Below are 25,959 nucleotides of genomic sequence, written 5' to 3'. Positions count from 1 at the left end.
TGTGGATTATGTTTGCAAGAGACTATTCATGTTCTGAGGAAAAACTTCTTGGAAGGAGACACAGTTTGAGATAAAGAATATACAGACACTGACTAAGCGTGGGACGGAGGTCACTGAAAGTTGGAGAAATGGAAGCATATGAGCCGGAAAAGTAAACCAGAGGAAGAAGAAAGAAAAACTGAGGTGCAACTGTGCCCCAGACAATTAGGATTCTTAGTTTGGGGGCTAAATTAATGTGACTTAAGAATTGTTTATTTTCATTGGGTTGGCCTTCAGTGAAGAGAGTTATGAGCTTTAAAAGAAAAAATTCACACGCATGTGTTATTTCTCTATGTCGAGGGGGAGGTAAGCTAATAACATATCAATAGTTTGAAAGAAGATTCTAATTTAAAAATAATCATTCTCCACTTTAATTTATGAGGAGAGAAAAAAGCAAATACCCACAACACATCATCACTCCTCACACACGAGTTCCCATCCGTTTTGGTGCCCCGTGCTTTTACGCACCTCTGTGCAAAATAAGATCCAGTTTTGTGTGTAGACACGGTGAGGCCCAAGTAGGTTTACAGCTGTGAGTACCGAAACACGGAGTTGATACCTGTATTAGTGTTTATTCATTGTGGTATTGTCGTCCGTACAAACAACTGCCGGCCTACTTTTGCCCCGCCCTCTATTTTGGCAAAGCTTTGACAATACCCCTGTGGCAGAAAGTGTGGTTGTTACATGCGGGCTCCTGATACAGATTCTGGGTAAGAGAAAACAAAGGGCTGTTCTTTATTTATTAATTTATAAATTACTTTGTTTGTTTATTAATGTATTAGTTTCAAACCCAAGCCCTGCGGTGCCCTGCCAGCCCGTGGAAGAGGTGAGCACGCACGTTTACCTGCCGGGTGTTCTCTCTTGCAGGTTCGGTCCCGCCTCGCACCCCAAATCACTACACGTCCTCCACCAGTGAGGCAGTGCCGCCCCCCGCGCTGACGGGGTGCCGGGCCTTCTCCCGCCCTCCGGGTCACGCCCTGTGCTGTTTCGTGGACGGGGGCGTGGGTCTGTATGACGTGGGCGCCAGGAAGTGGGATTTCCTCAGGGACATGGTATGTCTGGGCGCGCCCCCTCTTCCATGCACGACACTGATTTTGTGGAGCTCGTGATGTTTACTTTTACTTACATATTAATAGCATTAAAACATATTTTTGTCAACAATCACGTAAGAGGACTTGATCTTGGTTGGCTAAAGCATTTTAGAATAACGTCTAGAATGGTGACGACACCGTGAACATCCTTTGAACTGGCAATACCAACGTCTAGCTTATCCCGATGACTCGGCATGGTCGGTCGGGTTCCCATTTTTGTGGGGACCGCGTTAGTCCTTCAGACAGTATTGGGAAGTTACATCCCTGTGCTATATTTGGGAAGCCAAACGGGAAGGGGGTGCTCTTTTAGGAGGAAGGACAAGCCCATCTCTGCCTGTTACTCCACCCATTGTTCTTCTCTCCTTTAAGCGAGCATGGTTGGAGTAAGTATTTTTAAGGTTTGTTTCTATTACCGAATCATTATAATAATTCTAAGATTCTACCAGCTTCTGTTCATATGATCATTAAGCCTCTCATACGATGGAATCAAACATTGCTGAGGACTCGCGTTTTTGTTTGGTTTGGTTCTCTGCTGTGTCCCCACTACCTACGAGAGTTTGGTGAATAAATGCGTGCATGTATAGTGTGTTGTAATTAATATTTGTCAGGGTTCATCCTTAATTTTCCCTGGTTTAGAGTTTATAAAAATGTCCGTTGTTTTCCCTACAGGCTTGAATTATACTAATCTAGACATTTAAGATACTTAAATACTAAATGTTTTCCCATAGAGCTATAATTGCCCTTGTAAAAAAATAAAAAGAGGGAAATACTTAATAATACTATCATTTCAGGACTAATTTAATTTTGTCCTCAAATAAAGATATTGAACCTTAGCAAAAAATATTTTTAACAATGTGTAGCTTAGTTATTTTAAAATATTCCTTTTGTAGATGCTTTCCCAGTGTGGTAAACATTTTTTTTATACTTCAAATTATCACTTACTTTAAAAAGAATTGTAAAAGGAAAGGGAAAAATATTTTTAAAAGGATATTAAAATTTACATTAGTCAAGGAGTTACGCAATCTAAGTTCAGCAGAGTTCCTATTGAGCGTATGTCCTCCTGTTAAAGCATGTTTCATTTTAAAAACGATGTTAAATTTGTAATTCACTACAAACTCAAACACCCCCGACTGCATATTATCTCGGCGGCTCTTCTCACTTGGAAAGCATCTGCCAGGCAGAAGAGACAGTGAGTTTTTCCCTGCGACCTCTCTCGTCCCTCACAGGGACCCAGCGTGGAAACGGATAGAAACGTGAGCAGGAGGAGCTCCTCACTCTGACGTCGTGTGCAGAAAGCACCGCCCAGGATTCCGAATGGCCTGGGAGCATTCGCATTAAAGGACTTCCGATTCCAGCTGGATCCCGGTCCTTTGTTCTACTGCCAGAATGGCGTACCGACTACTGATAGCTAACCGCATTGGGAGTTGCTAGCCGAGCGTTCTGTGTATGCTAAGCGATGAGAACATATATGTATTGGATTGAAGTTGACAGTCAGGTTTTGAACATCTTTGTATCCAGTTGCTGGTCTAAGGAACTGCGCTGGAGTAAATCTAGGTCTGCACCGATTTGCACAGGGATAACAGCACCAAGATCTTTCAGCCACGGCAATGGTTCTGATTTTGTGATTTTGCTTGCCTTTATATTTTTGCATTCATATGAGGAAGCCATGGTTCAACTTGCTTATACATTGCGGTTTGCTTGTTAATACCACGGGTGTTCCTCAGCAGTTGTGACTTTCCCTAGGGACACGTGGAAACCATCTTTGATTGCCAGTTCAAACCCGATGACCCGAATCTCTTGGCCACGGCTTCGTTTGACGGCTCCATAAAGGTGTGGGATGTAAACACGCTGACGGCCGTGCACACATCCCCGGGGAACGAAGGCGTCATTTATTCCCTTTCGTGGGCTCCAGGTGAGCAGTTCTTTTATTAAAGCCAGGAGCACACTTACTATAAATGACTTTCCTGCCATTTGTTTTCATTTGCATTATCTTCTTCCCACCGATGCCATCTTGTTCCAAAGGCTTGTAGGGGCGAGGTAGTCACAATACACTTTCGGTTCAGCTTTGGGGGGTTTCAGAAGAGACTTCCTGCACAGGCCCATTGGTTTCTGGGTCCTTTTTGATGACGTGATCACATGGAAAAGCCACCGTAAGTCAGGATGCTCGCGACCCGTCTGATTTTAGCTGCATCTGTATAGCTGTGCCTTCAATGGTACGACACATCTTGCGTGGAAGTTTTCCTTAAACTCTTCATGTGAATCAAATATGTAAAAATTACTCATTTATTTTCTAAAATTATACTATTACTTCCCTTTAATAAATCATTGCACGTACCTAAGTGAATTTCATTTACAAAGTATGTAGAATGCTTTACTTGTCCTACTAGTAAAATATTAATTTAAAACCTACACATAACCCGCATAATCAAGATATAGCTTTTTCTCCATTATCTCCTGGATGGGGATGTTTCACCTTGAATTTCTGTGCTCTCAAGGATTTTAGGTACCTTCAGAGACTCTGGGGCCCTCTGGGAGCTTTATTAGTAGTTTCAGCGCAGGCGTGTGAGTGTCTGCCTGCGGGACATTGCAGTGACCAGACCCCCAGAGGGGCCTGCGCTACAGAAAGGCTAAGGACGCTCCGCTTTTTTATGTAGTTCTCCCCCTCTGAGGAGGAGGTCTAGACAAGGCGTTACTTCCACTTTGTAAAGATAATAGCTGTTCCTTTAAACAGAACATACTTTGTGCCATCCTGGAAATAAAGCTAATTGGAAAAAAAAAAAAAAAAAGCCACTTCACTAATTAAGAAGTCAACACCGAAAGACCTCAGGGTTGTCTCACCCCCCCTTCCTCCCCCCCCTCCCCCGCCCCCGTCTCTGTTTTACTCTCTGATGTGTCAGCCAACATTTATGAAAAGGCTCTGAGCTCAGCAGGGCTGAGCCGCCCACCTGGATGCATGCGTACCAAGGACGGGGTGGGGGGACCCAGGTGGCAGCAGCGGGCAGTGTGACTTGTGGTGGTCTGGTTGCGTTCATAGAAGAGGCCCTGTCTTTTCGGTGTCCGCACTGAAGCGTTTTTTGATGAAATGACGTCATGTCAGAGGTTGACAGCAGAGAAAGCTAGAAGGGGCTGCCGACCAAGCACGGCTGGCCATGTTTTGATCCTTGTGGGAGCTGCGAGACGGATATGTTCATTTGATGATTTTCATATTAAAACGTTGAAAGAACTACTCTGAAAATCTCAAGCCTTACTTTTTCAAGAGTTGCATTTCTGAAAAGTGCCTTCCCAGGAGGCGTCTCACACAATGTCAGACACTTGTTCCCTAAGGTGATGTGCACTGTGTCGCCGCAGCCACCTCCCAAAATGGTGCTTTCGTCTGGGACGTGAAAAAGGGCAAAATAGTACGACGCTTTAACGAGGTAAGCCGGGATTTATTGCTGGCCGGGTGACCTCCTGTCTTATATACTGCCCCCTAGTTTTTCAGCGCTTTAGTCTCTTAATTTAATAGTTAGCCACCAGGTGGCATTATATTCTCTGAATGAGAAGGAAATGCAAGAGGATGCTTACATGCCAAAATGAATTCTGAAAAATGCAGATGAGCCTAAGATAGGCAAATCCACCCGAAGTTGCATAGAGAGTCCGGAATTTTGAGTAGGGGCTATAGGCAAACATTCAGTGGTTGGAAGAAGATGAAACTTAGAACCAGTCCCAAATTATAGTCCTAATGTCAGTTCTCTTACTAATTAGCTCTTGATTTAGGGAGAATCATTTTATTGCCTGAACTCGATTCTTCACCTATAAGATGGTGAAGTTGGATTCTATTGGGTTGGCCAAAACGGTCCTTTGGTTTTTTCCAAACAATGGCTCCAGTGGTGCTTAGTTGCCTTTAACTTCACTTGAAACAATTTTGTTAGATCGTATTGTGACGGCTGTCCTATGAATGTGCATTTAAGAAATATCAAAATTGGTGAATTTTTGTGTAGCCATTTTAATATTGAAGATGGAAGAAAATACACATTTTTGGCATATTATACTTTATTATTTCAAGAAAGGTAAAAATGCAAAAAATAAAAATAAAGATTTGTGCAGTGTATAGAGAAGGTGCTGTGAGTGATCAAATCAAATGTGTTAAAAGTGGTTCGTGCAGTCTCGTGCTGGAGATTTCTCGCTGATTGGCGCTCCACGGTCGGGTGGACCAGCTGAAGTTGATTGCAATCAAACTGAGACATTAATTGAGAACAATCAGCGTTATCCCATGTGGGAGACAGCCAATGTACTGAAAATATCCAAATCAATAAAGTTACTGGTGAAAATGAAAAATGTGTCTTATTTTACAGAAAAAAAACCCTATGGACTTTTTGGCCAACTCATTATAATTTCTTGGATTTCCTTTCAGTTCTTACATTATTTTATTTTATGACAAGCCCTCAAACCTCTCTTCTTCCTAGTTATGGTGTCACAGAGGGGACTTTTACTTCTGCTTGGGGTCAAATTGTCATCTATAATTTCCTGAGTTCCATTAATATCTGGAAATTGCACATAATCTCATTTCAGAATGTGAGATATGAATCAAGGGAAATGTGCCAGAATCTAGGATTGCCTCTGTTTTGAAATTTCATGCATTTCTAATCATTAATGTTAAAGTTTATTAAAGGAGTAACGCATACGAAAGCCAGGTCTGTATTTGAGGCTTTGGAACCATTTATGCAAAAGACTGTTGTCTCTGTGAGGATCAGGTTGCCTTGCTCTTCCGGGGGCGCTGAGGAAACGTGATGGGTGCAGAGCGCTGGGGCCACGGGCAGCCCCAGGAAGCGACGTCGCTCCCCGAGAGGGAACCCCCACAGGGGCTGCTTGCTCAAACCCCTCCCTTTTCTCTCATGATGGCACTCTAGGTCCGCCTGCCCTCTGCCCTCCCAACCAGAGCAGCACTCACCCCACAACAGAAAGGGACAGCCCTAGCTCTAAAAAAAAGTATTCTTCAGGGTCAGGTCTGTTGGTTTGTTCCTATTGCATCCTGTGAGCTAAAATGCCTGCCCATCAGCACTAGCGGCTTCCCAGCCTTGTTCCAGCAGCCCAGCGTCTTGGCCTCAGGACATCTCCGGTGCCCGATGTCTCTTATAGTTAAGACCGATATCAAAATTGCTTTAATCGAGGAGAAGAAATATGAGGAAAATGAACAACGCCAGCTTTAACAAACACAGTTACGTAGGCCCCCCACAAGGAAGCGCAGGGTAGGGAAGAGCCTGGGGTTCACTCCACATGGGGTAGCAGAGCTGGTGGAAGGTCTCCCCTCTACCTGAGGGAGTCCAGGGGCTCCCTCCGGCTGATGCCCATCTTTATAAGCCTCCCCACCTGGACCCCCAAAGACATAAAACAGCCAACTGGAGGAGACCACCTCCGTCAGCCAGCCTTGAAATTCAGAGAGAAAAGCAGGGCCGCCGCCGTTGAAGGACTATATGAGGCTGAAAGGGTTTAAATTAAATTTGGAAGTGGGTTGACCTTTACAAGCGCATGACCTAGTCGATAAATAAAATTCCCGCATATACTTCTTGTGTTTTGAAAACTTCTCCCCCCGGCAGCCGTCACTCTACCCTTTGGCCCGTCCCCTGTCCAGGAACGCAGGTGAACAGATAGAGTTGTTTGTGGTAGGAGTCGTCCTGACACTGTTCTGGGACGTTGCGGAGAACACGCAAGGATGACAACTGCCTGCAATGCTGCCCCCGTTCTGGTCGTGCGTGCACTGGGTTAGCACGCGCATCAGTAACGCTCGTCATGTCCGGACTGAGGTTTCCAGGAAAAGGCCTTCAGCGGGGTGCAATTCCACAGAAGGCTCAGCACGCAGAGTCTGGCTCTTCACCAGCGTTCCCCAAAAAGAAGCGGAAGTCTCCCAATTTATGTTTTAAAACGATGACTTTGTTCGTGTGACAACTCTAACGTTCTTAAAGTATATAGTCAGCTTTCTGCTGTTGGCGATAATGCCTCTGGTAGCAGCATCAAAAGCAAGTTCCCAGTAGGAAAATAATACTTAGAAGAAGTAAAGAAATAAGAGGAAAAAGGGGTGAATTATTTCTTATTGATAGGTATTTTGCATTTTTTGAAGCATGGAAAAAATGGAATATTCTGCATTGCCTGGAGTCATAAGGATTCCAAAAGAATAGCAACCTGCAGTGAGGATTGTTTCTGGTAAGTACCGTGCATGAAGTTATACCATTTATAAAAGCTACATTAGGCAATCCCAGTTGCACCCTGGGAGCACAGACTTTATTTACCGTGCTGATGAGATTCCATCTGTACCGCTCTGCAGCTGCCATCGATATTCCTTACAAGCCCACATAGGCACGCCCTGCATTGCTGTGATGCATCAGTAATAAAAATAATAAAATGATGCGCAAAAATAAATCAATAAACCAGTAACTGCTTGCATTATACCTAATAGACCGTGAATTGCCTCCAAGAAATGTGAAGGACTTTTCACAAAGAATCTAAGTGATTCTCATCAGATATAAGGTAATTCACACGGGAAATGCCTTTTCTTAGAAGCTAAGTTCTCTGACCCTGTGTTTCAGAAACACGTGCTTTCTCCGTTCTGTTAAGTTTGAGGGAAAAGTAGGTTTCGAAAAAACTGTATGTAGGGGAAGAATTGCCTTTGAGTTAAAAACGTCTTAAGCCAGACGATGCTACCCTGTACAGGTGTGCAGGTGCTGTCGTCTTTGACAGGTGATCCATGGCTGTACTTCAGGGCTCCCCTGATTTGGTCGTCACCACGGCCAGCACTGAGCACTTGCAAGCCCAGAGCGCCACACTGCCCGGTCACCTCAGAGGTCCTCACGGCCTAGTGATGTGCTGGAGGGTTTCTCCCCAAAACTTTGGAAGACCTTGATAATTAGTTTACACACACTTACATTTTTCCTTTCTAAAGGAATCAATAGTCCTTGCATTGTGGTATCACATAGTAGGATAGCAGATTTTTTTTTTTTTTTTTTTTTTTTTTTGCAGTTCGAGTATATAGGAGCCTTTTAAGGAGGGGGGGGGCGTCCTTCAAATTTCTAGTTATATTACTGAGAGTATGCCAAGAAAGCATTGCAGCTTACACATGTTGAACTTGGTATGGTAGTTGTTAGGGAGTATAACTAGCCTTATAAATGACTAGTTTTCAATATAAATTTTGAAGCTGAATATCTAATACATATATTAATTCTATCCCTTATTTTAAAATAGATGTATAAGCGATGCTTCTCCTAGACCAAACGTTCCTATATGAAATAGTTTCTAAATCAAAATCTATCTCCTCTAAATTGATATAAATGGATTACCATGATTAATAATAAGTGATGTAATTATATATACTCATAATTGGTAATAACGTTGGCAGAGGACTTTTGAAATGTTCCCAATGCTTTGCAGACCTGAAATGCTTATGTTTCACTTATACATTTTTTGTTCCCTTGAATGAAATATTTAGAGTGTTTTCTCTATTAACATATGGTGCTTAATTCCAGTATTATTCGAACAGTCGAGGGTAAGGTGCTGCACAAATACAAACACCCTGCTGCAGTGTTTGGTTGCGACTGGAGCCTGAACAACAAGTAAGTACCCTTTTGTTCTGAAATGTGCAAGAATTGCATTTCTGAGATCGTAAATAACCGTCAAGTTTAATGTCATTCCCATTAATGACACTCATCACTCTTTCGATTGTAGTCCCCCTGCCTAGCCTTGTACTTGCTTATTTATTCTAGATGTCAGTTTTATTTCACGAACTTTTCACATGATTTAGAAGTATCAATTTCCTTTTTCCAAAGCAACTTCTGGATGCTTTATGGCTAACAAATGAAAAGTGGAAGTCAGGCCAGCCTGTGTGGGTGTGGATTCGGCCACAGAAACGGGGTCCTTTCTGTCCTCCTTTTAGGAACCCGTGCGGTGGTCTCGCTCTGCCCTGACTTCCTGTTTCCCCACCTGACTTCCAGCCTCAGCATGATGGGGTTCCCGTGGGGAGCTGAGGTGGATGGTTTTGTAAGGCCGGCCTTGCCCGACAGCCTAATACTTACTACGGAAAAATCAGCTCAGAGTTTTAAGCTAGTCCACGTCGAACCTCCACTACATTGCACGTCCAAGAATCATATGCTTCACACCTCCCTTTGAGGAGATATAAATTATACCTCAAACTAAAACTTTCTTTAGATATTGATAAAACGACGCGGAGCATCTTATGCTTTTCCATATCACAAGTGGAAAATATACATGTTAAAATATTAAAGCTTTACATGCGTTCTGAGTCAAATCACACACTATCCAGAATGGTGGATCTAGGTATTTCCTCCAGCCGGGACGGAAGGGTTCACTCTGCGCTCTTAGAGGCTGTGCACAGAGTGAGCGCAGGCCGGCTTCCCCCGCGGGAGCGCGCCGGCCCCATCACCGCCCAGTCCCACTCCCAGTCGGCCCAGTCCCACTCCCAGTCAGCCGTGAGCTACCCTCACACCGCCCTCGGAATGTCCTCCTGGCCTGCACGCCACCGGCTGCCACTGACCAATGGCGTTGGTTTGGTTTTGGTCTTTTGCACTTTAGAAATATTTTATTTCTATTTTTAAAAAGTCACTTAGTTAATCTGAGCTTTTTTATTTTTTCCCTCATTTTTTATCGTATTTTTTCCGTTACCATTTACTCTTCCACCTCCAGGGGTCAGGTGTGCACTGCTCAGTAACGTGCTCCCCAGCAAGGAAGCGCGTCTCACGCACTCACCGCCGGGGACCCTTCTTAAGAACCGATCGCTGCAAAATGCAAAGTGCTGAGAACGATTCGAGAAGTTACCAATCAGAGCATTTTGAAAAAAGGACACATATAAATATAAATACCCTTATCTCTGATCTAAGGTGAACACAATATAAATTCAACTGATTAAAAGGGAAGGAACATGGAGAGAAAACTTTTTGGTATTAAGGCAGTGGCTGCAAACTGTGTTTTTAAAAATTGAGGGAGAAACTAGTTTTGGCTTTAGAGCCGTGTCTGCAAACTATATTTTTACTTAGGTAGGTGTTTATTCTAACTTCATTAAGGGAACAGAAAATTCTAGTGTTAGAAATGAGAATGCGTCCGCTTTTGATCCCATGTGACGAGTGACATCCAATTTTTCGTACTTCCCCGTGCCGCGGTGACAGAGACATGCTCGCCACGGGCTGCGGAGACAAGGCGGTCCGTGTCTACTACGTGGCCACCAGCTCGGAGCAGCCGCTGAAGGTGTTCAGCGGGCACACGGCCAAGGTGTTCCGCGTGCAGTGGTCCCCGCTGCGGGAGGGGGTGCTCTGCAGCGGCTCCGACGACGGGTATGTAGTTTGGGATCCGCGTTTCTAGCCCTTAACATCGTGTACTTACAATTTTTCGTAAATGTACTTACTTATGTGATCTAACGGACATGGGGGTATTTTACATGTGTACTTAACACGTTGGCAGTTAGCAAGTAGCTAATTGCAGTTGACCAGAAATAAGTTAAATTTTGCCATGCTTGAATTATCATAACATGATATCTATCTTCTTATTTTACTTGCGATGGATGCTTATTTCTGTCTTACTAATAACAAAGTTAATCGAAACAAAAATTTTTAAAGGATCTTTTGGGAAAGGGAAAAAGATGGGAAACAAGTCTGTAAAATACAGAGACGAGTTTATTTTTAACAATATTTACATGTTGTGGAAAAAACGGGACTGTTTTCATTAAGAAAGGAATAATAGGAGATGATTATATATTTTAGCATGAAGAGCAGGTATTTTAGAAATGAAAATGATTCAACATTTTGGTCACTACTGAACATGAGATAAATTTAAAGAAAAACCTTATTTTATGCAAGTAAAAATCATAGTTATTAACCTTAAGTCTAATATTAAAAACTACATATTTTCTTCTTGAAACTTTGAAATAAATCCAAATTTAATAATAAAAATAATTGTGGGATTTCTTTGGGTTATCACTTCTGTCTCTTCACGTGGATTCTAGAGTCTATATTCTGTTCTACATGAATGAAGTATAATCTTCAATTAAATTATTGTCTCAAGAATACTTGTCAGCAAGACAGCAGTAAGCATGTTACTAATTTACGGTTATGGAAGTTGAAAGGCTTTAACTGAATTCTGGTTACTGGTCCTCTCAGTGGTCATACAGGTGATGGTTGTACCAACATGTTATCGAGAACGTTTAAATAAAAGTCAGAATTGTAGGGAAATCATTAATTGCCAGTGCAGTGACTACGGAATTCACAGCTGCAGGGCTTCGACCTGGAGCCCCGGGCCCTCCTTGTGTGCAGTGGGGCAAGTGCCGGCTTTTCTTAGGTGTGATTTAAAAAAATACATTCAGACTTCAAAGCCCGATGTGTGCCCAATCTGACTCAGGTCACTGCTAAAATCCTTTAATGTAGCATTATATATTAAAGTATGTCACCAACAAAATAATTTAAACATACATAAGAAATCAGAACCCCAAAATAGGTTTTGATATGCCTGTATACATTGTTCTGTACTAGGATAAGAGGAAAATAGAGTCTTTTATATAAAGCAGAAAGAGATATCCCATAAAGAAATAAAAATATATAATGTAATGTATAATATAACCTCTGAAGTATTAATAATTGGGTATCGTCAGATTGATAGAAATCTGTGAGTAAAAATTTAGCATGAGTTGCCCAAGCAAAGTTGGCATTTGGAGGTCTTAAGTTGATTTTGAGCTCAGATTTTATTTTCGTAACACCTGGACTTTGTACAATCAGTAGATTAAAGTAATATTGTGAATCCAGTTGTATTTAACTTTTGTGCTTGACCTGAGAGGGATCCCACACTGAATAGGCTGCTTACTATACTGGCGGAAGCATACAGGAATGACGGGCTGCATTGATATGATCATAAATATGAATTAGTTTTTCAGATAATACCCACTGCCATACTCACCACATTTATTGATTTACACCAAGTTGCGTGTCCTTAAATCATCACACCCATGTTATTAATCACGTTTTTCCTTGGTTTATCTGTTCTAGGTATTTTATTTTAAGAAAGCAATTTTTAAACATATAAACCGTGAAAGAGTACATTCCGTTTCAGTAGCAAGTTGATCAGTAAAAGTCAGGGGAAAAATACTGTGTGTTGGACTAGGCGAGCCCTAGCCTGATTATTCATTTCCATCTGCTCTTAAGAAGAGACTCTTAACATCGCTTGAGACATAAAATGCCATTTAAAATACTCTGAGGAGTGACTGTTGCGCTCCGACGAGAGCAGGTTATGCCTTTGGAGAAGCTGTCCCTCCAGTGGCGTTCCTCCCGTCGCCTCTGTCGCAGCTCTGTCCGCGTCTGGGACTACACCCAGGGCGCGTGCATCGGCGTGCTCCGCGGACACACGGGCCCCGTGAGGGCGCTGGCGTGGAACCCGGAGCTGCCCCACCTGCTCCTGTCGGGCAGCTGGGACTACACCGTGAAGGTGTGGGACACCCGCGACGGGGCCTGCCTGGACACGGCGCGGGACCACGGCGCCGACGTTTACGGTAAAGCGCGTTCGCGTCCCTGCGCGCGCTGCCCTGTCCCTGACGGTCCCCGCGTCTGAGCAGCGCAGCGCTGCGGGGAGAAGGCTTGCGGCGGTGCATGTGACAGACGTTATTCCCACTGGAAACCCTCCGTGCTGTTATGGGACTGTCAGAACACAGGGATGAAACACGTGATCAGAAATTCGCAGAAGATACCTTTTATCAGCATCAGGTGTCTTTCTCTGCCCGCAGGTGTGTTTTTGTTTCTACACACGTGCACACATGTACCCATGCATGTATTTGCATGTGTGGCTTAGATGTTCTCCCTCCAGAGGTTAGCTGTAAAAAGGAAATCAGTAATGAAGCAGACACAGCTTCCTTAGTCATCCCTCCACCTCGGTCCTTAGATGCTTAGAGACCCGTGTTTTGTTGTGTGATGTTGTTGAGTTGGGTGTGAAAACCTGACTTTTCACCTTTTACACACCAGTTCACCCCCGTCTTAGCCGCCACGCCTTGGGGGGCGTACGTAGGGCGATTCAGGATGCAAACGTGGTTCCTTAAGGGGACCCTCACCTTGCTATCTGTGCCCTTCTGCTTCACCCCGGGGGCCTTTGTGTTGAAGCAGCGTGGGACCGTGTGCGAGAGAACCCCGTTTCTGGACATTTTAAATGGAAAGGGCCCCCCCTCTGGCAGCTGGAACTCCCCTCAGTTCACAGATGACTGTGCCCTCCACTGGGATTAAGAAACTGAAATATAATTTCAACGTTTTCATCCAGGACCATTTTCTTCTTAATGATCATTCAGTTTGTATTCATATTTTATGCTAAATAACGTATTGCATTCTGATCGTATTTTCAGCCAGGATAGGAGCGTTTCTTCAGAACTTGAATTCTGCGTGAGTGTCGTGAGGCGCCGATTGACGGTAAGTATTTCCGACTTGTCCTTTGGTTAAAGCAGGGCCGTTGCTCCCGCAGGTTTGACAACCCACCCCAGCCGACCCCTCACGGTGGCCTCCTGCTCCCGGGACTCCACGGTGAGGCTCTGGTCCCTGGCGCCTCTGGTGACTCCTTTACAAATGAACATTCTGGCAGACAGACCTTGGAAAGACATCGTCGGGAACACCGGTACTGAAAAGCTGCGTGTCTGAGATTTTTCTTTTTAAATGAACTTTTATAGGCACCGCTTCTCACCGAATTCTGTCTGTTCTCCAGACTATGCGATCCTGCAAGGCACCCCTCCTGTCTTGTGTGGCAAAGTGTCAAGAGACATTAAACAAGAAATAGAGAAGCTCCCCGGGAATCCTCGAGTGGAAAAACTGAGATGGTTTTCAGAATGTCTGTCAGTAAGTAGTTACAGGCATTAAACGTGGGCCTTTTCCTTTCGCCAGAATGGCCCATGACCACTGTGGTCATCCGGTCACCACCCATATTTACATGTGTCATCCCAGCGTGCCTGGTGCCCCTGAACGTCACTGCACAGTGTCAGACAGCACACGGAAACCAGAAACAGTAAACGGGCTGAGGCCTAGCTATCATTCCGCTGGGTTACAGCTCAGCTCTGCCTGCGCTGTCTTTTGAAGATGCACAGCTTTCACTGCTACCGCTTTGCTTCTTCTGTATCCACTTGGTAGCCTCCGGGGGGCAGCGACAACCTGTGGAACTTGGTGGCGGTGATCAAGGAGCAAGACGACAGCTTCCTACCTCAGAGCTACTGCAGAGGGATCATGCACCTGAAGCACCTGCTTAAATTTAGGACGGTAAGTGCAGAATGCCAGCGCGCCGTGCTCAGGCAAGGGCGGTCTCTGCCTTTCCACCATAAAACGTCAAGGTTGTTTTCAGACGTCTGTGTTAGAGTTGGCAGGCTGGCTAAGCGAATGTTGAGGACATCAATCTCCAGGCAAAGGCAGGCACGAGGCTCTGAATTATTTGAGGACAGATAAAGGCAGATGTAGTGTTCATACGCTGAAGCTCACGCAGTTCTTCCAAGGTCACTTGGAGTGGCTTGACACGCTTGTCATTACCTGCAACCAGGTAAATGGTGGCACACGGAGTCCTGTGCTTCTAGTCTCAGGGGCCTGGCAGGCTGTGTCCTACAACACGTTTCATTAACACTGATCATGTTCCATCGATCTCAGTGAGTCTGGATGCAAAGCTGCTCGTTACCGCATCCCTGGGTCACCATGCAGTGCCAACAGCACACCGGCCCTGGGACCAGAGAGACCGGCCTTTCACTCGTGCCGTGACATCTCAGTGGTGACCTCAATTGTTGGAGCGCAGGGAGGACTGGCCCAGGGATGTGGGCTCGATGCCACACGAGCCGTTACTTTCATGAAGAAGACGCCTTGTTTTTAATCACAAACTAAATGCGTAACGATTATGCTGTTGACAGTGTTGGGGCTGATTAGAGTAAGCCAGTAATTTTAATGCTGATCAGAGGCCTTTCTGTACCTTTGTCACCAGGCATCTGTCTGTCACTCACTACCTTTTGGCCTCTGGGCTCTGTCTAACCACCTCCGCTGAGTTTGAAGCACAAGGCGGTTTAGTCCACCCACTCACGGGCCCGGCTCATTGCGTCTCTGCACCCCACTCACACTGAAATCCTGTCTTTATGACAGGTGCCACATTTTATAGAGAGGAAGCACTGATTTTCAAAAATATTTCCTTTCCAGTACATCAAAAATAGGTGTCCACGTTCTCCATATAATGCTTTCATGGTTGTGTGTTAGCACCAGCTCTTGTATAACAAGATGTAGAAAAATTTAATTTTCTTTCTCACCAGTCTGAAGCCCAAGAACTGACGAGAGTCAAGATGTCCAAATTTGGTGGCGGTATTGGTGCTCCTACCAAAGAGGAGAGACTGAAGGAAGCCGCTGACATACACTTGAGACTGGGACACATTCAGAGATATTGTGAGCTGATGGTTGAACTCGGAGAGGTAATGTGCTATTAACGTAAAATTAGTGAGTTTAAAAGGCATCCTAAGTATTGGTGAAACACTGAGCAGGAAGCGTGTCTTCTTTCCGATCGACCTGGTTCTGCCAGTCTGATATCAGTATGACATGAGAGCAGTGGGCGTCCGTGGGAGCACTACTGGGACCTGCTGGGGACACATGTTCCACCCCAGACCTACAGAGTCAGAAACTCGGGGGATGGAGCCCAATGATCGGTGCCTTTATGGCCTTCCCCCAAGGCTGTTCTCGCATCTGTGCAAGTCGGAGCATCACTGCCCCAGGCTGCAATCTTTGATCCCTAAAAGAACACCCATGTTGGCTCACTCGCTCACAGTGGACTCCCCTCGCAAATACCGTTTGTCATGATAAAACCCCACGCTGGCCAGAAGAAGGGTGTCCCCTGAGGAGCATCTGGAGGCACGTCCTGATTTTTATGGAGGACTGAACAAGACAGAGTTTTCCAAAAACGTTACCAGGAGCCTATCCCATTGAAAGGCAGCATGGCGCCCGCATTGGGAGGGCGGTCGGTGACTGACGTAGAGCCAAGGGTCCTGGTTACGGAGGGCGGTCCGTCGGTGAAAACCTCCCGGGCTTTTCACTTTCCTGCGTGTGTTCAGTTGAACAAAGCTCTCCCACCCGTCAGAAGAAAATAACCCCGAAACGATCAGCGTGGCAGAGACTTGTTTCATACTTGATCATTTTTGAAAAGCTCCGAGTTAGTTAATTTCGTAATTACAAAGCATGATATTAAGGGTACTTAGAAATAATATAAAGTAAAACTAGAAATAAAGCTACAGCAAAACATATCATAATTAAATTTAATGCACCTCTTTATTTCTCCATACGCTGGAGACAATTACTGCCTGAACTAAAGTAATAAAGTGTGTCATTTAAAAATGTTATCGAAAGGCTTTGCAAACTAAAAAGTGTTTAATCTAGGAGCAGTGTAAAACTTTTACTTATGAAGAAGTAAAGATATGACTTAAAAGTTACTTTTTTTAACTGGTCACTACTAGAGAGAATAATACCTATCAAAAGTCAAGGAGAAAATAAATAAATTTTGGTAGAATGATGTAATTCTTACTTTTTGAGTTCTGTATTTCAGTATATATAATTTTAAACTATATTTAATGCAAATTTAATTAAATATCCTTTAATCAGGTATCTGCTTATGGAACTTAATAATTCTGTCGTGCAGTTGTATTGATGGACTCAATGATCCAAAACCTTAAAATCCTTTATAAATATAGACATCCTTATAATTGTCCATTCTCACCTCCTTACAAATTGTTTCTATTTCTGTGAGATTAACACTATGAGGCCAGAAAATCATTTAACCTTTACACTTAGAAGACATGTTTTTATTGAAAGAGCGTGATGTAGTTAATTTAATATACACTTTAACTTCTTTTTCCATTTCTCTCTATTGGAGATAAATTTCTCCTAAAAATGTATTTTAACTTCCCTTTTTTAGGTAACATCATTATAAATATATAATGTTTAAAATGACCTGTTTAAACTTGAACCTATTATTTTTAGGCTAATTACTATTTTTACAGCCTGAATCACAGCAGAACTCTGTTTTAGAAAGCCCAATGAAAATGAAGTTTAGAGTTATGTAGTGATACTTCAGAATATTAGGCATGAATTCAGTGAAATCTACATTTTCAAATAAGTCACAATCTGCTGTCTAATTTTTAAAATATAAAGAGAGGTATTATCATAGTAAAGGAAGAATTTACAATAAATATAAAGATGAGTAGAGAAAGCATAAAAATAGAAATAGATATTACACATGTGTTAAAAATAACAGCGGAATAACATTTTTACTGTGCATTATTCTGAACCTAGAATACCACGCAGAGCAGATTGCCCGGGTGTCGCATTGGAAGATGAGCTCGTATAGTTTTCAAACTACATACTGTGGTTACTCTCCCTCCCCACCCTCACCTCCTTCCTCTCTCCCTCTCCCTAGCTCTCTTCTCTCTGACTAGGTTGGGGAGTTCCCCTGCTAAATAATAGAATTTACGTATCTTGTTTTACTTTAAAACGTGGTCGTATTTCTACTCTGTGCAATTAATGAGATGGGATACAAAGACAATCCCGGAGATGCGCGTACTCTGTGAACGCTGTAGAACCTTGGATCGTAAAGTCTGCCGAGTCAGTGCAGGCGGCCCACTGTGTTTCTGCTCTTCCTCCTTCCGTTGCAGTGGGACAGGGCGCTGGCCGTCGCCCCGGGCGTCTCCGTGGGATACTGGAAGAAGCTGACGCAGAGGTAAGGCAGGGGGGCTGCGTCCGACAGACGCGTTAGGATACGTTCAATAGAAACAGCATGTCAATATGAGGGCAGTGTCGGAGCTGTCTCCCTCGATAAATAATAACTGAGTTTTATATCTGCTGAGACAATCAATGAATTGACTACAAGTCCTGGTGGAGGTCTCGTCTGTGACCTGACATTCGATAAGGACAGAGCGAGGCCTGTGTCCTCATGACAGTGGAGGACATGACAGTCCACAAACCCGCTCTCTGGTGACTGGGCGGATACTGAAAAGTAAGTGGCAAGGCTTTCTGAAGGCGGCCAGATGTCTGTGCGGCACTTATTCTGTGATCTCAGGGATTCTCCGCGGACAGTACTTCCTGCCATCTCCTCTCTGGGGACCTGAGGGAGGGACAGAGACGAAAGAAGAGCTTCAAGGCCAAGCAGGCTTCCCTGGATGTGCTTGTGCAAGAATGTACTAAGCAGGGTTTTTTCCTCAAATGCACTAGTTTCCTAGGGGTGCCATGACAGTGTCCCACCGCCTCGTGGCCCGGAAGCATGGAAACATGCTCTCTCACAGTTCTGGGCGTGTTCTGATACCACGTCATTGGCAGAGGGCCCCTCCTGCAGGCCCTGGGGTGACCTGTTCATGCCTCCTGCCAGCTGCGGGGGTCACCGGCTGTCCCTGGCTCTCACGGGCTTGTACACACATCACTCCAACCCCCGCCTAGCCATCACGTGACATTATCCCCATGTCTCTGTGTCCAGATTCCCCCCTTTTTATCAGGGCACCACTCATATCAGGTGTAAGGTCTACCCTGAGCTAGTAAAACCCCGTCTTAACTAATTACATCGACAAAGACCCTGTTTCTAAATAATATAACATTCACAGATACCATGGGTTAGAATTTCATCATATCTTCTTTAGGGGGGTCATGTTTTAACCCACAACACAACACTATATTCATTCGTTCAGCAAATATTTCTTTAGTGCTTACCATGTGCTAATCACTGCGCTCGGCCTACAGGATACTATTTGATGAGTTTTTGTTTATATCTAGCATTAAAAGTGAAAATTTTTTATTTTTATTTCATGGTATATGATTTATTAAAAACTCAACTACAACTCACGTGTAGAAATAAAACCAATCAGGGTGAAACGTGAGACCCCGAAGGGTTAACACCTTTGCCTGGGAATGGAGAGCAGCAGGCGGGTCTCTGACCCCAGGCCCGTCAATGCCAGGGCTCCCTCTGAGACTAATAAGTCAAGTCAACAGAAGGCATCTATTTCACAAACAATTTTGCCCTAACCTCAGCAAAATCTCTGTATCTTTGGAAACTAACACCTGGTTTTCTCTGCTCCACAGTCCCCGTGGTGGCCAGAAAGTGGCCGCCCCACAGCTCCAGAATGACATTTTGTAGGGCCAGCCATTGACAGTGATTGGCAGTCTCTCCATCCTAGGTTCAAATGCCAGGGGAGAGAATGTTGTTCCACATCAACTCTAACAAGGAAATCAGGGTCACATGGACAAATAGAGCTGTTGGGAAGAACCCAATGATCTTGTACGTTGGAGGTGATGGATGGTGAGCTGGGGAAGGAACGTGAAACGTGACAGTGCCCCTGGCCAAAGGTCGGCCATCAAAACGCAGCTCAATGCAAGTGCCAGTGCCAATGACACGTGCCAGATGAGCCTTGACCAAAATTGAGGTCCCACGTTAAGGATGGAAGGATCTAGGCTGGTCATTGAGAAAGTGCCCGAGACTTAGAGACAGACAGACAGACAGACAGTGGTGGGTCCAGAGTGACAGACAGACATACAAATGCCCTTCCTAATCTTCCAGGTCAGCACCCCCTACCCCCTTCACATATCTGGAACATTAGTTTCCTTTAAGTGACCTTGCTTGGGTCACTTACAAGATGCTGCATTTTATTATCAGTATTTATGTTCTTACAGTATCCTTTTTAACGGTTTTTAGGCTGGTTGTGTTTAGAAGTCTCTATTCATCATTGTGTTCACTATAACATTTAAAATTCTCTTTAATAAAGTGGACACCCACATATTGATCAATCCAATTGAGAGCAGATCTCCCATCATGCATATTCAGTTTACAACTTATTTTTAAAAATATGTTGCTCTTATAGATAAGCTACATTAATTTTAAGACCTGAAGTATTCAGTACACCTAAAATATGAAAATATGTAGTGTTCTAAGGGAAAACAAGTACCTATGTTATTACTTTATAAAACTTTTGTCTTCCACATATGATTTGATCAGGAAATCAGTCCTTTTAAAAAGTGATATGCAAAGGAGCTTTATAAAATCTGCTTCAAATTTTAGATATTTCTGAAAATCTCAGTCCTACTGAAAATCTTGAACTTAGTATATTGTAAAAAAAAAAAAATCTTATTTTATTAGGCGAGCCGATCAATTAATCCAGGAAGATAAGGATGATGTCATTCCCTACTGCGTAGCCACAGGTGACGTGAAGAAACTTGTCAACTTCTTCATTTCCCGGGGTCAGCTTCCCGAGGCCCTGCTCGCCGCGCAGGTACAGGTGCACGCTTCCGGGCTGCGCTCGCTGGTGGGCGGGTGCGGAAGGGCGCGGTCCTGTCCTGCTGGCTGGACAGAGTCAGAGGTGGCTCGGCCTCGGTCCACCTTCCAGTGTTCTGTGTCCACACTGACATCACAGTCGGCCTCTTTGCTCTGGTCACAGCGAACTTATTGCAGGTTCTGCAATGCACAGGCATTTCTGAGCTCTGAGGCTTTGCGTGCTGTCGAACGGCCTATCACATGCTTAGCAGCTTTGCCTGCAGCCGCGCCCTCGGAGCGTCCTGCTGATACAGCGGAGTTCACCTTCTTTTCTACATTCTAAGGGTGTCTGCGAATTGTAGCGTAAACTTCAAACAAGATTTAGGTACACTCTGTTCAAAACACTGGTCTGAAACGGGTCGGGTACCAACCGTCAGCCTGAGATGAATCCGAGTTTTCGTTAAATTCCAGGCTGCTTGTGAGGGGAACATGCCAACCGTCCCTGTTTCTGCACCCGAAGGGCCTTCCTGTTCTGGGGACATCTACAAGGAAGACTTGAGTGAGTAAGTGATTCTTTGTTCGGGGTCACGAATCTCACGGGGGGTTTCCCTGGAGGAGGACTCGAGGGATGTGTATAGTTCATCTTCCTCTGTATCCAGAGCACTGGGCTGGCTCACGAGCTCACGTGTTTCTCTCCACAGTCAGTTCTGCCACAGCATCCGGCCCCAGGTGCGTGGGGACGCAGCTGCCATGGAGACGCAGCCTAGACCCACTTTAAATGGCTTCCAGGAGAGCAAAACACAGTTCAGGTCAAGGTTGCCAGTCAAGCACCTAAACACCCCACACCGGGCAGAACTGTTGGGGCGAAGGAGCGGGTGTTGCTTATTGACATTTTGCGGTAAAGACAGTGTGGACAGTAACATTGTCCACGGTCCCGTGACCCCAGTATTAGTGTCTAGAATAACAGGTCAGCCTCATTTAAAAAAGAAATCCAAATGGTTATGGTATTAAAGGAAATGGAAACTGGACTCCTTCAGCTTTTTGACCTTCGTCAACTCTAGTGATCTGCCTTCTCCTCCCTCTTCACTTGGCTCCTATTTTACCCTAGAAAATGGGATATTTGAACTTTTAGGACATTTACCAAATAAAAAAGGATCATAAAATATGAAGCAAATAATGTGTTGGGACTAATGTACTCCTCCCTGGTCCTTTCCTGCTGCTCCCGGCTGTCTCTAAACGTGGCATTTGAAAGATCTAACACATACACGACTCCTATTCCAGTCCCCACCTAAACGTAGCAAAGTTTGAGTTTGACCTATAATTTTTCAAAGGTGAACTGTCCCCTATAGCTAAGTCATAAATGACTCAGTTTAAGACTGTAAATTTTGAAAATTAGGCTTTTCTTCTGACAATCGGAGGGTTTATCAACTGATCTAAAAGAGACTCCATTCCTGCCCTGGCTGCTGTGGCTCAGTGGATTGAGCGTCAGCCTGCGAGCCAAGTGTCGCTGGTTCGATTCCCAGTCAGGGCACATGCCTGGGTTGCACGTCAGGTCCCCATTTGGGGGTGCATCAGAGGCAACCACACCGTGATGTTTCCCTCTCTTTCTCCCTCTCTTCCCCTCACTCTAAAAAGAAATAAATAAAATCTAAATAATAATAATAATAATAAAAGCTAACAATAGAAAACATTTTTTTTTTAAAAAGACGCCTTTCCCGATTTCCCCCCAAATCAGGCTTTACGCCTAAATCAGGGGTGTCCGATTAAATCTGACTTGCCCCCTTGATCGGCCGTCGTAAATGAGCATCGGTGCGCTCTTACTGTGGACTCCTGCGTTTACCCAGAGTGTGTTCTGTCCAGGCTCCTGCACACGGTGAGCGAAGAGCTGGCAGAACGTTACCTTCAGGACGGCCGGGCAGTGCTGGCCGCGTGTTGCCACCTGGCAGCGGATGACATTGAGGTGCGGTCTCCGTGGGCTCAGGGGCCTGGGAAGCTCCCCGCAGGTGTCGGGGGGGAGGGGAGCGTGACTTCCTGTGTGACCGCTGGAGTCTCACGATTTTGGGGCCCATTAAACACCCAGCTCTACAGACGGGGAGACTTGTTTTTAATTGTTTTTGTTTTCATCACAAGATGCGTATGTGTAACAGCCTCACCTTCAGGGTTTCTTCATCGATGAGACGCACTGGACTTGGACTCAGAAGTCCTGACTTTGTACAGCACTTATTGCTTAGTATACTTTTAGTATATTCTTCACAAGTTCTATTTTTAGGGTGTTGTCCATTACACCCACTAATGGAGTAAGGAAAATGCTAAGTAAAGATACATATTCTGTTTTCATGCATCCTTAGATAGGCTGGCTAATTTAGGGCTTAACTCACACTCATTCACACTACTTGAGACGCTTTTGAGGATTTACATTGTTTTCCTGATAGACCTGTTGAGGCTATTGCAGAGGGACTGCTATTCATGACAAAAATATGAGCAAGGTTTCTGCATTCTTACATTCTGACCTTGTGAGACGCTTCCCGTGTGCCCCTTTGTCAGCGTTGCCTTTGGGAACGGCAGTTACACTCACGTCCTGTGTAGAAAGGGGCGTCCAGTGTTTCATCGGAGTAGCTGGTGAGAGGTCCGTCCAGCCTCCTCCACTCTCCGAGCGTGGCGGGCGTGCTGACCCCACCCAGTGTCCCTGGTCCTGACCGCGTCCCTTCCTCCCTGAGGCAGCTGGCGATGGCCTCCCTGATCCGTGGGAATGAGCTGGAGCTGGCCGTCTGCGTGGGCACAGCGCTCGGCGGGGCGGCGGCACCCGCAACCCACCACGCCCTGGAGTTGCTGGCGAGAAAATGCATGACGATTCCAATGTGGTAAGAGTTTCTGAGTGCAAAGGAGGCTGTTACAGAGATGGAACGCATTCTTTGAACACTGCAGGTTGCGTGTGGGGACGTGTGTTGGCAGCATACCGGTCTCCTTTTGTGCCACCAGGTGAGACTTGGAGAGGAAATGGCACCGTGGGGAGGAAGGAGCAGTGCCAGTGACCGTGGCTGTGGGACGAAAGCCACCGTGGCCCGTTCTGCAGTAGCCTGGTGTGACTCTGTAATATTCTAAGCACATAAGGCATCATGAGACAGTACATGTGTGCATTTTAGGGTTATCAAGACCACACATGCCTGCATTTTAAATTCTGCACGTCTCCTATGCTCTTCTTGTCAGATCTTGTGTCCTGGTTTAAGGTTTGGAAAATAAAGTCCCTTTTCTAATGGCGAGAATCATCAAGACGGTTTAGCAGGAGACTCGGAACAAACCATTTCCCCAAACTTGGGCAATAGTTTAGGAGACAGACTGTGAGAAGTCCCCAGGGTTCCCTGGTGACTTGGTCAACCCAATGCTTGTTCCCTTCTGTAGAACCCCGTTTTTAGGGCTGACAGCCTGGCAGTGTGGAGGGGCTCTCAGGACAGACAGGATGCTGTCACTCAGCAGATGCATGTGACTAATGATGACTTCGGACTTTTTTGTTCTCTTTACTGAATAACGTAGGGCCTTGAGAAGTTTTTCATAAACCTCTCTTAGGGCTTGGAACTCTCTCTGCTATACACACCTTGCTCACACCTTCCAAAGGCCCCACCTTCATCTACCTTCACATGGGGACTTGGTTTCAACCCATGACTTTGGGGACACAGGCCTTCTGACTACGGCAGCTCGCACACTAGACCCCCCTCTTTACGTGGGGCTAGTGCGGAAAAAGAGCGACCCTCCCCGTTACCCCTTTCCAGCCAGACCTGGGAACTTTCCTGTGAAGGAGGCTTCCCAGAGCTATTCTGTGACCCCGTGGTGCAGTGATACTAGAGCCTGTGCTCCTGCCATCAGCCGTGGGCTTCAGTGGGTCTAATGCCGGCCAGCCTTTGAGAGTCCCCGGGTTTCCTAGGTCAGGAACTATGGCCGTCAGTTCCTCGTTCCACAACCAAAGCGTGCGGCCAAACCCAAACTGTGAAGTCACCACGGCGACCCCCTCCCCCCCAAAGTCACCATTCTACCTAAGTAAAATGCCACTTGTTTCTCTCACTGTGAAGGTAAAAGAGGCAAAACAGGAACCGATGCTAAATTTAAAGGAAGTTTAAAAATCTTTCAACCGACCATCTGCCTTAGTTGCTTCTAATGTAAGACAAACTTCTGTTTTCCCGTAACTCCCTTCAGGAGTTCGTCCTTTATGTGTCCATAGGTATGTGTACCAACAACCAGGACAAAGTCCCAGTTCTGAACTGGACGGTGCTAATCGGGGTTATTTCCAGGGGGAATCTGTGATTCCCATGGCTAGTGGTAGGGCTCCGCACATTAAAAAAATAATTAAGAATAATTTCAAGAGAATGTTCATAATTTTATAAAACAAGAATCCTTCACGTTCTTATAATTATTGGTTAAAGTTTGCTGCTTCTTGGTTCTCATTCTGTATCTATAGTATTCATATTCAGAATTATTCTTTTTTAGCTTTCCATCTGATGGATACAGGTATCATCTACTTTTCTAAGAATTGCTTAACTAAAAATTTGTATTTCACTTTATTAGAATACAAAGTCTATATTAAGAATTTATCATTAACTGTTTTCACTTTGTTTTACAGAATGCCAACTTATTTACATAATTTATAACATATAAAAAACCCATTGACAAAATAATGAGAAGAGGCCCAGTAACCTCGGTATAAAAGCACTCATGAGTTAGTATTTAAAAGTTCATAATAAATGAACCATAGCTTTCATAATATAAAATAGTATCTAATTCAACTAAGCAAATTCAAATGCCTGTTCAGATAGTGAAATTTGAGAGGTTAGATTGTTTGGTTGGTCCATATCATTACATATATATGCATTTTCCCCAAGAGGTACACTAAATGTTCAAAAAATAGTGATTTCAACCCAAGAGGAAACAAAAGTCACGAGATCAGGATATGATTTGACAATAAGAAAATCAGATATTTGTTTATAGTTGACAGAAGTTTGGGGAGAATTTTAGCACAGCAATTCTATATATAAAATTTATTCATAAAAATAAGTAATAATTTCTATAGTCTCATGGACATTATTGACAACTATTAAATGTTAGTATCAGAAAACATAAAATCATTCATAATTTTAGCAAAACAAATGAATTACTCTAATTTAGAATTTATAAAAACATTAAAAGATTTACCTCTCCAATGATAATAGAAAGTTTGACATGCAACGATTTATTTCTGGTAGTGTTCTATGCTCAGTATATACTTGCTTACATTTCCCTTGATGCTTTAAAACTCATTTGTTCTGAAATGACCAATACATAGTCCATTGAATGCTTCACGCAGCCACGGAGGAGGATTTCACTCTCAGAACCCACAGCACATGCTTCATGAGTTCACATTTGAGACATCGCCTCTTCTAAGGTCCTGCTGAGTGTGTATATATCAGTTTCTTGAAATTTGAATGATAACATCTTGAACTCAAAAATTAGTGTTTCCTCAGCCATGATGAATGCAACCAAAAGCTCTTCATCTAGTTTTTTTTTAAAAAGAATTTCATAAAAAATACTTTTGCTGCAAAGCTGTTGTCTATACAGTTTTTACATGCCT

General features: G+C 44.3%; 1 protein-coding gene across 5 annotated transcripts in view; it reads left to right on the top strand.

Moving 5' to 3' along the window:
* The window catches only part of WDR17 (WD repeat domain 17), a 48,559-nt gene that overhangs the window by 11,450 nt on the left and 11,150 nt on the right, over positions 1-25,959 (top strand). For 2 of the 5 annotated variants that reach the window (XM_090258334.1, XM_090258333.1), the window contains exons 7-23: positions 907-1,091; positions 2,874-3,042; positions 4,455-4,546; positions 7,228-7,310; positions 8,627-8,713; positions 10,280-10,444; positions 12,443-12,645; positions 13,599-13,748; positions 13,836-13,966; positions 14,255-14,380; positions 15,403-15,558; positions 17,785-17,849; positions 20,250-20,382; positions 20,835-20,926; positions 22,224-22,323; positions 23,085-23,224; positions 24,843-24,863. In XM_090258334.1, coding sequence (XP_090114460.1) covers positions 907-1,091; positions 2,874-3,042; positions 4,455-4,546; positions 7,228-7,310; positions 8,627-8,713; positions 10,280-10,444; positions 12,443-12,645; positions 13,599-13,748; positions 13,836-13,966; positions 14,255-14,380; positions 15,403-15,558; positions 17,785-17,849; positions 20,250-20,382; positions 20,835-20,926; positions 22,224-22,323; positions 23,085-23,224; positions 24,843-24,863 — 2,098 coding nt within the window. The remainder of the gene's footprint in view (positions 1-906; positions 1,092-2,873; positions 3,043-4,454; positions 4,547-7,227; positions 7,311-8,626; positions 8,714-10,279; positions 10,445-12,442; positions 12,646-13,598; positions 13,749-13,835; positions 13,967-14,254; positions 14,381-15,402; positions 15,559-17,784; positions 17,850-20,249; positions 20,383-20,834; positions 20,927-22,223; positions 22,324-23,084; positions 23,225-24,842; positions 24,864-25,959) is intronic. The other 3 variants (XM_090258335.1, XM_090258336.1, XM_090258338.1) reach the window with 3 other exon arrangements.

This window comes from Furipterus horrens, unplaced genomic scaffold (genome assembly GCF_987537825.1).
Source record: "Furipterus horrens unplaced genomic scaffold, mFurHor1.1.pri manual_scaffold_12, whole genome shotgun sequence".
NCBI lineage: Eukaryota > Metazoa > Chordata > Mammalia > Chiroptera > Furipteridae > Furipterus > Furipterus horrens.
This window is presented reverse-complemented; position numbering and strand designations above follow the sequence as displayed.